The sequence below is a fragment of the Pseudoliparis swirei genome, chromosome 5 (genome assembly GCF_029220125.1).
Source record: "Pseudoliparis swirei isolate HS2019 ecotype Mariana Trench chromosome 5, NWPU_hadal_v1, whole genome shotgun sequence".
Lineage (NCBI taxonomy): Eukaryota > Metazoa > Chordata > Actinopteri > Perciformes > Liparidae > Pseudoliparis > Pseudoliparis swirei.
In genome coordinates this window covers 20,925,347-20,941,324 of record NC_079392.1, presented here as the reverse complement: position 1 = coordinate 20,941,324, position 15,978 = coordinate 20,925,347, and the positions used below count along the sequence as shown (strand labels likewise).

The 15,978-nt window shown below is 38.8% G+C and overlaps 1 protein-coding gene and 1 long non-coding RNA gene across 2 annotated transcripts; both read right to left on the bottom strand.

Annotated features, from left to right (window-relative positions):
• Window positions 1–2,416: 2,416 nt before the first annotated feature.
• On the bottom strand, window positions 2,417–4,386 carry LOC130193957 (uncharacterized). The gene is made up of 2 exons (XR_008831744.1): window positions 3,337–4,386; window positions 2,417–3,258 (listed from the first exon to the last, which is right to left on the bottom strand). It is a non-coding gene; the product is annotated as an uncharacterized LOC130193957 (long non-coding RNA).
• A 3,362-nt stretch (window positions 4,387–7,748) lies between these two features.
• On the bottom strand, window positions 7,749–10,788 carry LOC130193580 (oxysterol-binding protein-related protein 9-like). Its single transcript, XM_056414119.1, has 4 exons — window positions 10,715–10,788; window positions 10,413–10,504; window positions 10,182–10,317; window positions 7,749–9,817 (listed from the first exon to the last, which is right to left on the bottom strand). Exons 1-4 carry the CDS (start codon window positions 10,736–10,738, stop codon window positions 9,743–9,745), a joined length of 327 nt encoding a protein of 108 aa, XP_056270094.1. The 5' UTR covers window positions 10,739–10,788; the 3' UTR covers window positions 7,749–9,742.
• Between the last annotated feature and the right edge of the window lie 5,190 nt (window positions 10,789–15,978).

The window sequence follows — 15,978 nt, the reverse complement described above, 5'->3', positions numbered from 1 at the left end:
CCCCCTCGTCCTGGTCCCATTGTCGTTGCCATACCCTGTTGATATTTTCCTTGATGATGCCCTTTCCCTCTGCTTTAGATAACTTAACATCTACTTGTACTCTGTTTTCCTTTCGTGCTTCAAAGTGGCTCGTGCCTCTGCTGGCCAAAGGTGTCATAGAACATACAACGTATTCAAAATATATATTTATTATCATTAAAAAAATTACCAGTTTGCTCCATGTCCATGATAAATGAGTAAACTCCATCTGCCGAGGGAGGCCGAGAAAAAAAAAGAAAAAACAACCAACAACAACAACAACAATGCAGTGGTGGTCCCTGTTCCCAAATCCCGTTGCCCGAAAAGTCTCAATGAGTTTAGACCAATTGCTCTCACATCAATGTGAATGAAAACGTTGGGAAAACTGGTAAGGTCAGAGCGTTAAAGGAAAACTGAGCACTCACTTGATCCGATGCAATTTTGTTATATGCCACACCAGGCACGTGCACAGACATTTTGGGGGGCAGGTGCTCAAACCAAAAAAAAGGGCACCCAATGCTAAAAAAAAATTCTGACAGAGTTGAAGCATTAGCAGCAATACACTGATGATGCAATACATCCTCGACCTGTGTTTCCTCTGGCAGCATCCGACCACTAGCTTACATTTTCTTTATGAATAAAGATGAATTATTATATAGCAACAACAGTACAAGCGTTCTGATTGGCTCATGGGTCGTCATGCCAGCCACGTATTGCCCTCCTCGCTGGTCTGATACGGATCCGTTTTGCCCTCTTACGTCATTTTCAAAATGAGCGATCTTGATAGACATCAACAGCCAAGAGCAGTGGTCCTCAAACTCCGGCCCGCGGGCGAATACGGCCCGCCTCCACATTTGACCCGCCCTCTGAACAATAGAGGCCGTATGATTTTTCAGTCTGGCCACGCAAATCCTAGACTAGCCCCTGTTAAATAGAACGGAATAAGAATTCTCTCTCTCTTCTCTCTCTTCTCTCTCTCTCTCCTCTCTCTCTTCTCTCTCTCTTCTCTCTCTCTTTTCTCTCTCTTCTCTCTCTATCTTCTCTCTCTTCTCACTCTTCTCTCTATTCTCTAAACATAACTAACGTCAGCAGGGGCGGCCCTAGCACATTTGGCGCCCTAGGCGGGCTTCACTGTGGCGCCCCCCGCCCCACCCCAAAAATACATTTAAAACGATTTTGCACGAAAACGAATTTCAACTTTCAAACGCTATTTTGCCCTGCAAGACTGAATTTCTTTCAAATAAACAGAACAACGATCGCAACAATGAACAAACATTAAATAAAGAACAAAATCCCTGAGAAAATGTCACATCTGTGTTGAACTACGCTCCGCCACGCCCCTGATCAACGGTGCACATTCACTCCTCGTCGTGCCCAAAATAATGTGACCGCCTTTTTCATCACTTTTTTTACATTGAATTTACATGAAGTGGTCTACACTTCACGAAGGGACACATGATGCATGACTATGTTCACAGACTCAAAGCGCCACCTACTGGCAGATTTAGCTGGCGGATGTTACAGTTTTTCTCGATTGATTCCACACAAAAACTGGAACTTAGAACACAATAACCACAACCTGTAACTCATGTGCCAACTCCCTAAACCAATTCTGCTAAACTATAAGCACAATTATCTGCTTTAGACACTGATTTCAATTGTTAACCACACTTTCTTCAAAACACTAAACACCATCCTCTCTACTTTGCACACTTCATCAATGCCAAAGCCTCCTTGTGTTCAGACAGAACACACTGCTATTCAATTGGCAAAACTTCCATTTCCACGGCTGTTGTGCAATTTGGAATCAAGGCTTTAGCAATATATGGGCCACAGGTGACCTCCTGATTTGAAGAAGAATGGATGAAAACATGGAAGGTAGAGGAGACCAGAGAGGCAGAGGAGTATTTTTTTGTCCTTTTTTATTTACACTTTTCTTTCTTTTTTTGTTGACTGTAGTGGTCTATTTTCTATTGTTTGTTCTGTGAAAAAATTAGAAAAAAGAAAGAAACATTTTAGTTGTATATTTGTGTGCTGTTTTATATTTTGAGTTAAAACATTATACATTCACAATATTTTACAACAGGAGAAAGCATCAAAAAAATAATTATCCAAAAAACCTTGACTTTAAGTATTTCAATTACATGTAAATTTTCCATGTAATTTCATTACATAAGTTCAATGTAAAGCGTCTAATTAAACATTATACTTTTCTATCCCATTGAGTCAGTCTGAATGAATTGAATAATCCTTATGAGATTTGATTACATTAAATTGATGCAAATTCATACATAAACCTTATGTATTATTACATATAAAGTTAAGGGGACATTTTACATAAACCTAATTTGTTTAATCAAGTATTATATATTTGAAACAAATCACTAATGCATACAAGGACAATTCAGAAGGCTTTATTGACGAATACCAAAAAAAAGTGTTAAACAGGTATACAAACAGTCACAATATGACACCAACAACTTAAAAATTAGAGTTGTGATTATGATCATTATGATGAATAGTAATACAAAATGGATTAATTATTAATAAAACTGATACCAGTATTGGTAAACCTGGGTAATGGAACAATTAGAACACAACATTTTAGTCATGAAGTGTTAAACAGGTATACAATATATCCAGTCTAGCCATGCATTATGACATCAACAACTTAAAAATTAGAGTTGTGATTATGATGAATAATAAAATACAAAATGGATTAATCATTAATACAATGGATACCAGTATTGATAAACCTGGGTAATGCAACAATTAGAACACATAACAGCTTTTCCAGTGAACCTGACAACAGTACCACAAACTAGTAAGTCACTAGCTTCTGTAGTCTTACCAGGTCAATATATCAATGTCCAACATGCCAAAATGTGGCTAGCTCAACTCTCCAGTGCTGACCATGTGAGCTCATTGAAGCATCTTGATTTTAAGTGTTTGGACCTTTGGGGACAACTTCTTTCCATCCAAGTTCATCAACACTTTCTGGATAAACTCAAAAGTGAATTTGAGTTCTCGGGGATAGCTCAGGTTGAGAGTGTAAATTAGGCCAAAGAGCATGGCACATCCAAAGGCAACGCCTCTCAGATTGCATAGCAGCTCCACACCTTCGATCACCACTCCAACGTCCTTTGGCTCGTCCTCTTTATCAGCACCTTCTTTGATAATCCTGTAAAGGCCCACGGTGGTCTGCGCGATCTCTCGCTCAGCTTCCTCACTGTTGACGTTCTGATGGTGAAAAACAAAGTGACCATTTTGAAAGAAAACATTGCAAGTTTAACACTGAAAGCTCACTGTAAAACTCACCAAGTACTCCTTGATGAGAGTGTTGCTGTCCTCATTGAGGGAGACACACAGAGGACACACTCCCTCTTGAGGTCAATGTCCTCACTCTGCAAAAGAAGGCACAATACAATTTTGAGTATCCACTTTAAGATATTTTCCAGGACATTGCTCATAACCCTTTTATTCTCACCCAAGGGATTACTATGACACTTGAAAGAAGGCATTTGTCCTTATGACATGTTCTGGCAAATTAAAAAGTATCCTACACTTGCCTTTGTCAGTGTCACAGCGCTAAATCCAACTTGTATTTAATTAGTAATAAGCTATGACAAAATGATTAAAATAATATTCTGTTTGTTTATAACCAGACTAACAAAGCCACTAGTGTCAGACTGGACTGTGCGCAACATAATCCTGAGCCAAGGTCGATGTTGCTTCGAATACCGTTTTCCCGTCGATACGAGTGAAATGTGAGTTTTCCCCCTCGTAAGACTATTAAAAAAAATGCAATTATGGATATCTAAAAATAAAAAGCCCATAACACATGAATGGCAAAAGCGAGGTAATTCTTCCTAGGAAGAATGTCAGTGGATATCTGAAATGTTCTTTTTGACCAGAAAATAATTAACTTACGGACATCTGCAATATATATCCAGTTTAGCTATTAAATGTTAAAACAGAGAGAAGTCAGCAGTAAAGTTATAGCAGTGAACATAACAGTGTAGTGTGTAGTTTATTTGCCAGTAAATAAATGCTACTACTCCTCAAGACCCAAGCCTTGAGAAAGAGAAGACATATTGCCCACTTATCTGATGTGTATGACCTATTAGAAGTCAAAAGTCCTTGAGACTTTACACTTATCCCGGGGCAAAACATGTTTCCAACTAGGAATTTACAATCTAGAATATTTCCACTCTTAGGTCAAGGTTTCTTAAACCCCACTCCAGAGCAATTGTACAGACTGCATAAATACAATTCTAGGTTTCAAGGATGCGGGAACTCTGTTAAAACCAGTGTTAAAATGGATTTTATCACAAGATTTGACTTTGCTGAACAACGTAACCAGTCAATGCACTTGCCTTAGCTGTTGGAGCCATGAGGAGTCGGATCTTCCTTCCAGCAGCTCCTCCTCTGTTGCTGACGACCTTAGTTATGTTGGCTGTGTATTTGACATCCTCCACCTAAAAGAGCAAAAAAAGAAAACACTGTCAAGATAAAGCCAACATTTATGCAGAAAACTATGGCTTATTAAGATGTAACTTATCAATATCATCATATGTTACATTACTCACCTAAAATGAGAGGTTGCCACAGGATGAAAGATGCTTTGTGGATTTGGCTTGAATGGTGTACCTGAAAGTAATGGAAAATATTCCAAGGTAAGCTTTCAACCAGGATGAGAATAAGCCAACTGCAGAGGTGTGTGTGTGTGTGTGAGTGAGAGAGCTCTCAACTGCATTGTTCTTCCTTTTTTTATATCGTATTGCATATTATTCTATATATGTATTTGTCTTTTGTTATAAAATCATATTCCTTGCATGTGAACACCCTAACATTAATTGTCAATGAACAGGATTCTGATCTTAAGTTAACATTGTATTTATATATTTAAGCCACCGCAGTTTGAACGTAGTTCAGCTTGTTGCCCGCAGTGTAGAGGAAGCGAGTGACGCATTTTAGCGCTTTAGCTCGTGCCGAGCCCGAGCAGCCGGTGCCAGCACTTAAGACATAGCTTTCGGTAGCCTGTGTTAGCAAATGACGCAGCCTAACCGGCTGTAGCCTGACCATGAGCAGCAGAACGGCGCTCCGCCTCTGGGCTTCAGGAAGCCGAGGCCTATACGGACGCGGGTCTCGACGTGTAACACTGGAAATGAAAAGGCATAATGCTCCTGATAAGGCCTTCATACTGGTGTTTTCCCATTTCATAGTGTTTTCCATTGAGCACATCAGTGTTCAATCGATGCTTATAATGTCTACTCATATAATGGGCTGTGTTTGTCATTTGAAAACAAAATGCCTTTTTGAGGTGACATAACGCTGTTTTGAAAGCAAAGTTGCATTTTGCAGGAGATATAAAGGGTTTTGCATTTTGTGTGAGTGGTTTTGGGATTTGTGTTTAGAGTTTTGAGAAAACGAGGCATGCTTTCAAAAAATGTGTTTAAGCAATCGAGAAAAACTGTAATCGCGCGCTCGCGGACAAGACATTCTCCGTGACGTCACTGAGTCACCATGGAAACAGTCTGCGCTTTGATGCGGTGACGTCGCTCGTAGTCGTGACGTCACGGAGCAGCGAAACAGAGTATATAGCAGTGATTTCCAGCAGAAGAGAAGAGAAGAGAAGAGAAGAGAAGAGAAGAGAAGAGAAGACGCCGGCCGGAGACGCCGGCCGGAGCGGAGCGGAGAGAAGAGAAGAGAAGAGAAGAGAAGAGAAGAGAAGAAGAAGACGCCGGCCGGAGACGCCGGCGGAGCGCGGAGAAGAGAAGAGAAGAGAAGAGAAGAGAAGAGAAGAGAAGAGAAGAGAAGACGCCGGCCGGAGACGCCGGCCGGAGCGGAGCGGAGAAGAGAAGAGAAGAGAAGAGAAGAGAAGAGAAGAGAAGAGAAGAGAAGACGCCGGCCGGAGACGCCGGCCGGAGCGGAGCGGAGCGGAGCGGAGAAGAGAAGAGAAGAGAAGAGAAGAGAAGAGAAGAGAAGAGAAGTCTAGTCTAGTCTAGTCTAGTCTCCGGCCGGCGTCTCGTCTCCGGCCGGCGTCTCCGGCCGGCGCAGATGAGCGAGGACCCGTTCGACGCTGCTTGCAGCTTTAATGTTTTTTGTTTGTTTTCTGGCTGGCATTGCCCTTCAAAATATTGGTTGGAGATATAGATGGGGGTGCAAAAAAAACTGCCCAGCAAAAAGGCGCATTTTTTTGCGCCCCCCTCTGAATGGCGCCCTAGGCGGCCGCCTATACCGCCTGTAGGAAAAACCGCCCCTGAAAGTCAGTAAACAGCTGGACGAGGCTTTGAAATCACGGAGTTTAAAAACATTTTTTTTTAGGAAACGTCGGCCCAGTTGTGACGTCATGTTTTCAGCAGCGTTAATGTTGTGGTTGATCACAAAACAACGTCAGGGGACAAACACCGTCATGATCTGTGTGTCTGATGCTGCGGGTCAGAGGAGAAGGAGGTGCACCCGTTTGGTGGCGCGAGGAGCACTGCGCGGAGGAGGAAGTGGAGGAGGAGGAGGAGCGTGGCGGGGGAGGGAGAGGAGGGGGGGGCCCGTGAGCGTCGCGGAGCATGTCAGGGCGAAATTCTCACAAGAACTCAAATAAATGCCCCGTCGGATGATAAAACACATTTGGGGGGACTTGATGACAGAGAGAGTAACTTTTATTCTTAAATACGGATGAATAAAAAAAATGTTTCTCCAGCAAAAAGGGCACTTTAATCATCCAGGGCAAAGGGGCTGGTGCTTGAGCACCACTAGGGCTCTATCTGTGCACGTGCCTGTGCCACACAAAGGAGTCGAAGATGCCACAGTCATTTTGTTGAATTTACTTTTCAAACACTTTTGGATCTCATGTCAGACTTCTATTTGTAGACTTCTCCTCTGCTTTTAACACAAATCAACCCCATATTTAAACCATTTGACTTTTAGAACAATTTGACTGAAGTCACAATCTTGTAGGTTGGATTCTTGACTTTTTAACCAATAGGACACACAGAGTGAGGGTCAATGGAATTCTGTCTGACCAAGTTTGCTCCTCGACTGGCTCCCCAGAGGTAGGTGTGCTTTCGCCCCTCTTATTCATCCTTTACACAAATAGGTGGTAGAGCAGATATGGAAATAGGACCATTTTAAAGTATGCAGATGATTCTCTTTATAAACAATTGTCAATTAACTTTGACGAAAACTTTTGAGATTACAAAAAAAGAAACATAACCTGTTTTACATCTTCTCTAACAGTTGTGATTGTCTATTCTAGACTCTATGGAGTTTTTATTGTCCATGTTACAGCTTGTTATAGTGGTCCATGTGTTTGTTATAGCTGCATCAGTAACGCCAGTTCCTGAAACAGTTCCTGCAGCTGAAGACAGAGACTCACTATGCCTTTTATGGCAGAGAGACGACATATCATCTTGATGTCAACTGTATCGTATTTCTAAGTTAATCTTCAACTGGTCATGTTTTGTGTAAAAAAATCTAGTTTTAAGAATATCAATATAGTTCTTGTTCTTATAATGGTGCATGTTCACAAATACAGTTTTGTTTGATCTAATTATTGAATGTTATATAATCAACATATTTTTTCCATCTTATAGTCGTGGTTGGTTTCTGGGCAATTCATATAAGCTTTTACGTAGTGTATGCTACCTGGAGTCTGTCACGATGTTCTGAGCAATAGGATGAGACATGAGGCAGTACTCATTTGAAATAACCAAGACAATATCTCACAGGAATAAATTCATGGAGATTTAATACTTTGCATCAATAAACAGGAACATCTGATACAATCAATGGTTATGATCAAAATTGAAATAAAAAATACATTTTGATTGCTCTCTAACAGGCGATACTGAGTGATACTGAAATGTATGGCAAGGCCTCGAGTTAATATAATTTATAAAGACATACCACGGAGGAAATAACAAGAGTAAAAACTACCAAATTTAGCTTGGACACAATTTAATTTGGCTCGTTTCTCAAGGCATTTTAGTATGCTTAAAATAATTGAATTCACCAGCTGCAAGTTTTTCATACACACAGCACCAGGAATATGTTTGTCTTTATAGACCCCGTTAACAGATTCATTGACTTTAAGACTTGCAATATTCAATAAAATCAACCCGATTCATCTCCGACGTGAGCTCGCTACAACACAGATATACTTGAGCATCTTCAGTTGAAAATGTTTTTATTATTTCTGACTTTCAGCACAATATCATTGCATTTACATCCAATCTGTGTGTCGCTGTAAATTAGAGAATGAATACTTGTTTGAGAAAGCAGCGGTGTACAGTTGGATACATATCACCCTCTATGTGGTGATTTAAAAGATCATTGGTCAAAGTAAATGAAGTTGATGAGAAAACAGAACCGGTAGAACAGTCTGGACTCAAAGCAGCACGACGAAACAGCAGCAGTGTTTCAAAAGTCTCCACTGGTTCCTCCTTTCCACTCTCCTCGCCCCGTGACAACGCGTGAACCATCAAGGTGATCCAGTCCGACAGCTGTGGGCTTGGAGAGGAAACCGGCCGGCGGTGTGCGGCACAAAAAAGGAGACTTCCCAGACACCGTCCTCGTCTTACGTCCTCATGAACCAGCAATGCAGAAAGACATGAATATGTAAACAATTATTTGTTCATAAATGCCTTCAGGTATTAACATTATCAGAGGATTGTTTGTTTTCTGCCCAGAGGAAAATCCCTTTTGCCTTTTATCTAAATCATTTTGGCATAATGGACACCCAAATTTGTCCTTTGAACAGGCAATGTCAATGATCTCTTTATTGCATATATTCCACAAATCTACCACAACTCTCCCAATCAGTGAGTTCAGATGCTATGGCTTATGTCAGGCTTGTGAACAGTGTGAAGGACAAAATAACAACGTTGACCTGAAATGGGAACACAACACCAAAAAGGGGGTAAATGGAATGATTCGTAAAAGATGTCGAGCCATCAAGTTCATATCCTCAAATATTTTTTACACTATTGCCAGAAAGAAAAATAAACAAAAAGAGCATTGAAAATAAAATAAAGAATATATATTTATATATCCATCATATGTATATCTATATATAAACAACAGTTACAACTATTTGCAGGCAAGCAGAGAATTTCTCCCCCGCCCCTTTAAGATTCATCCCTGTCAGACTCTCGGAGGGGGCAGCAGCAGCAGCAGCAGCAGCTTTCTTCCCTCAGTCACCAGATTCCCTGAGATGTAGAGCGACGATTTTTTTGTCACGGTTTATTTGAATTGAACACCCTCAACCATACACACCCCTTTGCCCCCTCCAAAAAAAAACAAAAAAACATTTGTGTAGGGGAAACGCGTGATGCTCTGGCTCGTCCTGTGGCGTGGATGTCAGGCGCCGTCGTAAAACTGACGCAGAGTTGAGAGGCGAGATTTGCCAACGCTCCCGTCTTCACTGTGCACCGCCGAGTCTGGTCTTGGCGGGTGGTGGGTATCGGTGAAAGTGAAGTTGCCCAAATAAGGAGAGGAGCTCTAACTAGTTTTCACGTCACATCCTAGATGCTTTTCCATTTGATTTCATTCATTTCCATATTGTTGTTTTACAGTCAAATGCAAAGCTGTGTACATATTCATTCATCAGTCATTCCAAGGCTGGGAAAAGAAGTGGTTTTGCAAAAGAGTTCTTATGAAGACTCTGTTGTGTGTGCATTTCTTTATGCATACGTATGCCGTGTGTATCAGGGTGTGCGTAGTCTTCTCATTGCCCCCGAGAGGCTAATCTCTTTAATAGAGGCTCGTCATAGACCCAGCACTCCCCGTCCTCGTGGAAGAGCTGCAGCAACACACAAGCGAAAACATGGTTTACAATCAAATATTTGAATTGTGAAATAAAACTGCACAATCATCTGACATTTCTAACTCTGATTTGGTCTACCAGTGAAATAAAGTTGTTGGCCCTGTCAAATTTAAAGTATAGAGTGAGCTGCTTTCTATTTCCTGTTGTATGACAACGACAACTTGTGTTCAACTGTGGGTTAACTTGAAAATAAGTGAAGGCTTTTCTTTTGCTGTGGTAAGAATATAGAGAGCTGTAGAAAGGTGATAAGATGCATGTCAATGTCCCAGCGTTTGGTGAGTGCGTCGTCTCCAATCAGTGTTCCTGTTCCTTCTGGGAGATAAAGAGCAGACCGTCTCACCCTGGTCTCCCACTGCTGCTCGTCCTCCTTCCTCTCTCTGGCTTCGGCTCTCTGTTTCTCCTCCAGCCGGTGTTTGGCGTCCGTTGCTGCGTCGATGTCTCTCCGCTTCAAGTTCAACGTCACATCTCGCCACAACCTGGTGAAGGGAAAGGGGGAACGACAAGAGTGAGGGACCGTTTCTCCTGAACCCGTCGGGCCGTATTGGTCTGCGAGGGCGGCTTCGTTGCTCACCTTCGGGACTCGTAGTCGAGCTGGTCTTCCAGCTTTCTCACTTTCTTCTTAATGATGCCTATCCTCCGAGTGTCGATGAACACCATGTTCTCCTAGAAACGCACACAAAACACACCGATGCATGTGTTAATGTGTCGATTCAAAGCAAAACTTTTACTTTAGTTATTAATTATCCCGAGTGTAATGAATGCCTACATTTGGCCTCAAATAATTATTGTCCGCTTTGATATTTATCCTCCTCCCCATTGAAAGATAAATCGATCAGAGAAATGGGAAACAGAAGAGGTAAAGAAAAGACTCACTCCACTCGCCCACTTGGCATACATCACTCCGTTCCATTCTCCTTCAATGGAGCAGAAAGACTTCTTGTCATTAGGGGAAATGGGGGTTTTAAAAATTTTGTGGAAACTTTTAAAAAGGAAAAGGGAAATTTTTGAATGTGTGTGAACCGTTTCCCCTTTTCAAAATTGGGTTTTTTTTGTTTTTTCCTTTCCTTAAAAGGGTTTGGGGTTTTTTCCGATTTTTAATTTTTAGCCCGGATTGGAAACCAAAAGTTTGCAATCCCAAAAGTAAGGACCGTTGGGTTGATTTTGGGCGACGGGTCCGGTCATGCGGCAAAACTTTTGGAAACCCAAAAGGGGTTTGCCCAAAACGCAGGAAAAATTTTTTAAAAATTTTTATTTTCCGGGGAAGGTTTAAGTTTTGGGGCATCGGGTCCCAAACAGAAAACAAAACCCCAAAAAACCAAAATATTAAAAAACGAAAGAAAGGTAAAGAATTTTTTAAAGGGGGACCAAAAATCCACCCAAAGGTATGAACAGGCAAATTTTTTGAACCTTGGAAAAATTTGGGGGGAAATTTTTTGGGGGCATTTTAAGAATTTTGGGGCTTTGGGGCCCAAAATAAAAGGGTTGGGAAAGGAAAAATTTTTTTTAAAACATTTTGTAAATTGGGAAAACTAAGAAAAGAAAATTCCAAAGGAATTTTTATAAAGGTTAAAGCCCCAGTGATTCCAGAAAAAAATTACAAAAAACATTTTTTAGTTTAAAATGTTTTACCTTCCTTAAAAGGGGGAAAAAAATTTAAAAAAAAATTTTTACGCCGGTATTTAAAAAATTTTTTGGTAAAGCGGTTTTGGAAAATCAAAAAGTAGGGGAAAAAAACCGGCAGAAATTTTTTGGGGGTTTTTTATTTCCACCTTTTTTTTTTGGGATGTGGGTCAAATTTTTATTTTTTTCGGGGAAAAAATTTTTGAAAAAAGAAAGAAACCAATTTTTTGAAATTTGGGGGGTGTTTTTATTTTGGGGAAAAAATTTAAATTAAATTTTTACAACGGGAAAGGTCAAAAAAATCCCAAAAAAATTTGCAAAAATTTTAAAAAGTAAAATTTTCCGAATTTCCCTTAAAATTTGGGGGGAAAAAAATTTGTTTTTATCCCGGGGGCCCGTTGAAAAATTAAAATTTTGGGATTAAAATTAAATTATGAAACAATAAAATGTTTTTAATATAAATTTGGGGGAATTTTAAAAAACCAATTTTTTGATTAATTTTGGGAAAAAACCAAATCGGGTTTAAAGGTTTTTTAAGGTCCAAAAAGGAAAAGGTTCAAACTCCTTTTAAACCCAACAAAAAATTTAATTTTTTGTCCAAATTTGGATGAAATAATCCCAAAAAGGTTTTATTTAAAAAAATGCCCCTTTGGGGAAACCCGGGTAAAGGCAATTAGAACCCATTTTCTAAATTTAAAAAGGGGATAAAAATATATATTTAGCTTTGCATTATGTTAAAAACCCCTTAAAAAAGGGAATTTTGTAATTAAAATAAAAATGGGTTTCATTTAAAATCCCGTTTTCCCCGGGAACCAAAAATTGCCCAAAAGGTTTTCCGGAAAAAAGTCCCCAAAAAAGGGGCCAGTTTTTACAGCTTAAACCCGGTCAAATATTTTTGTCCCTTTTAAAATTTACCAAATTTTTTTCCTTTTTTTGACCTGTAGTTTTGGTCTTATTTTTAATTTTTTGGTTTGGGGGAAAAATTTTAAAAAGAAAAACATTTTTGGTTTTAAAAAATTTGGTTCTGGGTTTTTATTTTGGGGTTAAAACCCAAAACATTCACAAATTTTAAAGGGAAAAAAATCAAAAATAATTATCCCCCCAAAAACCCCTTTTGCCCCTTTTTAAAATTTTTTTACATTTTAAAATTTTCCATTTTTAATTTCATTTAAGTTCAAAGGGGAAAACGTCCAATTTTTAAAAAAACTTTTTAACCCCCTTTAAAATCACTGAAAATTAAATAATCCTTATGAGATTTTGATTAAAAAAAAAATTTTTAGGCAAATTTCATCAAAAAACCTTAAAATTTTATTCCCCTTTAAAATTTTTGGGGCATTTTCATAAACCCCTTTTTTTAACCCCAAGGGGGTTTTATAATTTTAAAAAATTTTCCCAAAGCATTTTTTGGAAATTAAAAGGTTTAATTGCCGTACCAAAAAAGGTTTAAACCAAGGGATTTTTAAAAGTAAAATATGACAAAAATTAAAAAAAAATTTGTTTGTTTATAAAAGAATAAAAAAATGGTTAATTATTAATTTTCCCCGAACCAAGGGGATTTTTAAACCGGGGTTTTTGGGAAAAATTGAAAAAATTTTTCTAAGGTTTAAAAAAATCAATTTTATATCTTAAAAACCCCTCAATGAATCAAACAAACTTTAAAAATTAAATTTTGGGTTTGAAATTTTTTACCAAAAAAAATTAACTTAAATTCAATTAAAACCAGTTTGATTTAAATGGGGGAAAACAAAGAACACATAAAGTTTTCCCGTGAACCAAACAGTTAGTGTTAGTTTTATTTCCAGGGCAATTTTTATCAAGCCCCAACCTTTAAAAGGGCTAGCCCAAATTGTCTGAAAGTGAGCCCCATTGAAGCAAAACCCTTGGGTTTTTAATTTTGGGAAAAATTTTTGGGAAAAAACTTTTTCCATTCCCAAGGTTTTTTAAACCCCCTTTTTTTGGAATTTTAAACTCAAAATAAAATTTGGTTTTCGGGGTAACTCGGGTTAAAAGTGTTTAAAAAAGGCCCCAAAAAGCTTTTTTAAAAATCCAAAGGGAAAGCCTTAGGTTTGGGGATAGGAGTCCACCCTTCCACCCCTCCCCTCCCTTTGGGTCGCCTTTTATGTTCTTTGATTTTAAACCTTAAAAAAGGGGCCCCCGGGGGTCCCAAAATTTTCGCTAGGGTTTTAAATGTTTACTTCTATTGGGGAAAACCAAAATGAATTTTTAAAGAAAACATTTGGGGAAGGGGTTTTCCTGAAAGTAATGGAAAATACCAAGGGAACCCTTGAATGAGAGGGGTTGTGTTTTGAGGGGAAAAAAGGAAACTCCCTCTTGGGGGTTCCTTTTTAAAAGAAGGGAAATTCAATTTTTTGGGTTTTTTTAAAATATTTTCCGGCATTTTAAACCCTTTTAAATTTCAAAAAGGGGTTCTTTAACCCTTAAAAAACATTTTTTTTATAATTTCCCGGGAAATTTAAAAAAATTCACTTTCCGGCCGGCAGCCCCTTCCAACTTGAAAATTGTTAAACCTTTACCAAAAGAAAAATAAATTTTTGGGTTTAAACCAGGCCCAACAAAAACCCAGTGTAAACTGGAAAAAAAAGGGCAAATTCCTGAAAACCCAAGGTGTTTCCCCTTTAAAAGGGTTTTTCCTTGGCTAGTGAAAAGTGGTTTTTCCCCTCTTTAAGGGGGGTTTTTTTTAAAAAAAATGCCTTTTTTGGGGGGGCTAAAATTTAAAAAACCCCAAACACAGGGGAAAAAAAGGGGAGGTAATTTTTGGGGGTGTTTAAATTTTGGGAAAAAAGAAATGTTTTTTTTTGAACCAGAAAATTTAAATTAAAAAATTTCCCGGGCTCCCGGGGAATAAAATCCGTTTAGCTTTTTTGTTAAACGGAGAAGAGCAAAAAATTTTTAGCAGTGAACAAAAGAAAAGGGAGAAAGGAAAAAAAAAAAGAAACCCCCAAAACCCCAAACCTTGGGGGAAGAGAAGAAAAGAAGAAGGAGAAAGAAGAAAAGCCTTTGGCACCCCGGGCAAAAAAGAAAGGAAAAAAAGAAAAAAAGGGAAAAAAAGGTTTTTTAAACCCCAACCCAGAGAAAGGAAAGACGAAAAAAATTTAGGAAGGAGCCGGGGAAACCCCCCAAAACCAGGGAAAAAGGAAAAAGAGAAGGAAAAGAAAGGAAAAGGAACTTGCCTTTGCTGTTAGCCCGGGCGGTTTTTCCTTCCCCCAAGCAGGCCCTTTCCCTGTTGCGCAAATTTTTTTTTGTTTTTGGGTGGAAAACCCCAAAAAAAAATTTTTTTTAAAAAAAAAAAAAAAAAGGCCCCCCCCCCCAAAAAAAACCCCCCCCTAAAAAAATTTTTTTTTTTTTTTTTTTTTTTTCCTTTAAATTAAAAAAAACCCGGGGGCCCCCCAAAAAGGGGGGCCCCAAAAAAAAAGGGGGGGGGGGGCCCCCCCCAAAATTTTTTTTTTTTTTTTTTTCCCAAATTTTTTAAAAAATTTTTTTTTTTTTTTTTTTTTTTTTAAATTTTTTTAAACCCTTTTTTTTTTGTTTTTTTTTTTTCCCCCCCTTTTTTTTTTTGGGGGGGGGGGCCCCCCGGTTTAAAAAAAACCCAAAATTTTCCCCCCTTTTTCCCCCCCCGGGGGGGGGGGGAAAAAAAAAAAAAAACCCCAAACCGGGGGAAAAAAAAAGGGAAAAAAGGGGGCCCCCCAAAAAAAAAAAAAAAAACCCCCCCCGGGTTTTTGGGGCCGGGTTTTTTAACCCCCCCCAAAAAAAAAAAAAAAAACCCCAAAAAAAAAAAGGGTTTTCCCTTTCCAAAAATTTTTTTAAAAAAAATTTTTTTTTTTTTAAAAAACCCTTTTTTGGGTTTTTTAAAAATTTTTAAAAAAAAAAAACCCTTTTTTTGGGGGGCCCCCCTTTTTCCCCCCGGGGGGAAAAAAATTTTTTTTTTTTTTTTTTGGGGTTTGTTTTAAAAAAAAAAAGGGGGGGCCCCCCAAAAGGGTTTTTAAAACCCCCTTTTTGGGCCCCCAAAAACCCCCAAAAAAAAGGGTTTAAAAAACAAAATTTTTTTTTTTCCCCCCCCTTTTTTTTCCCCCCCTTTTTTTCCCCCCCCTTTTTTCCCCTTTTTTTTCCCCCCAAAAAAAAAAAAGGGGGGGAAAAAAAGGGGGAAAAACCCCCGGGGGGGGGGCCCCCCCCCCCCCAAAAAAAAAAAAAAAAAATTTTTTTCCCTTTTTTTGAAAAATTTTTTTAAAAAAAAAAAAAAAAATTTTTAAAAAAAAAAAAAAAATTTCCCCCCCCCCCCAAATACCCCCCCCCCCCCGTTTTTTTTTTTATCATCCCCCCCCCTTTTTTTTTTTTTTTTTTTTGGGGGGGGGTTTTTTTTTTTGGGTTTACAAATCCCCCTTGGGGTTTTTTTTTTTTTTATTTTCCCCCAAAATTTTCCCCCTTTTTTCCCCCCCCCTTTTCCCCCCCAAAAACTGAAAAAAAAATTTTTTTCCCCCCCCTTTCCCCCTTTTCCCCCC

Excerpts from the sequence above, each read along its gene's own strand:
- LOC130193580 (XM_056414119.1), bottom strand. The coding sequence starts at position 10,738 with ATGTATGCCAAGTGGGCGAGTGGA. Across the intron at positions 10,505-10,714 it reads ATGCCAAGTGGGCGAGTGGA|GAGAACATGGTGTTCATCGA; the intron begins GTGAGTCTTTTC and ends GTGCGTTTCTAG. Across the intron at positions 9,818-10,181 it reads AGCAGCAGTGGGAGACCAGG|CTCTTCCACGAGGACGGGGA; the intron begins GTGAGACGGTCT and ends GTGTTGCTGCAG.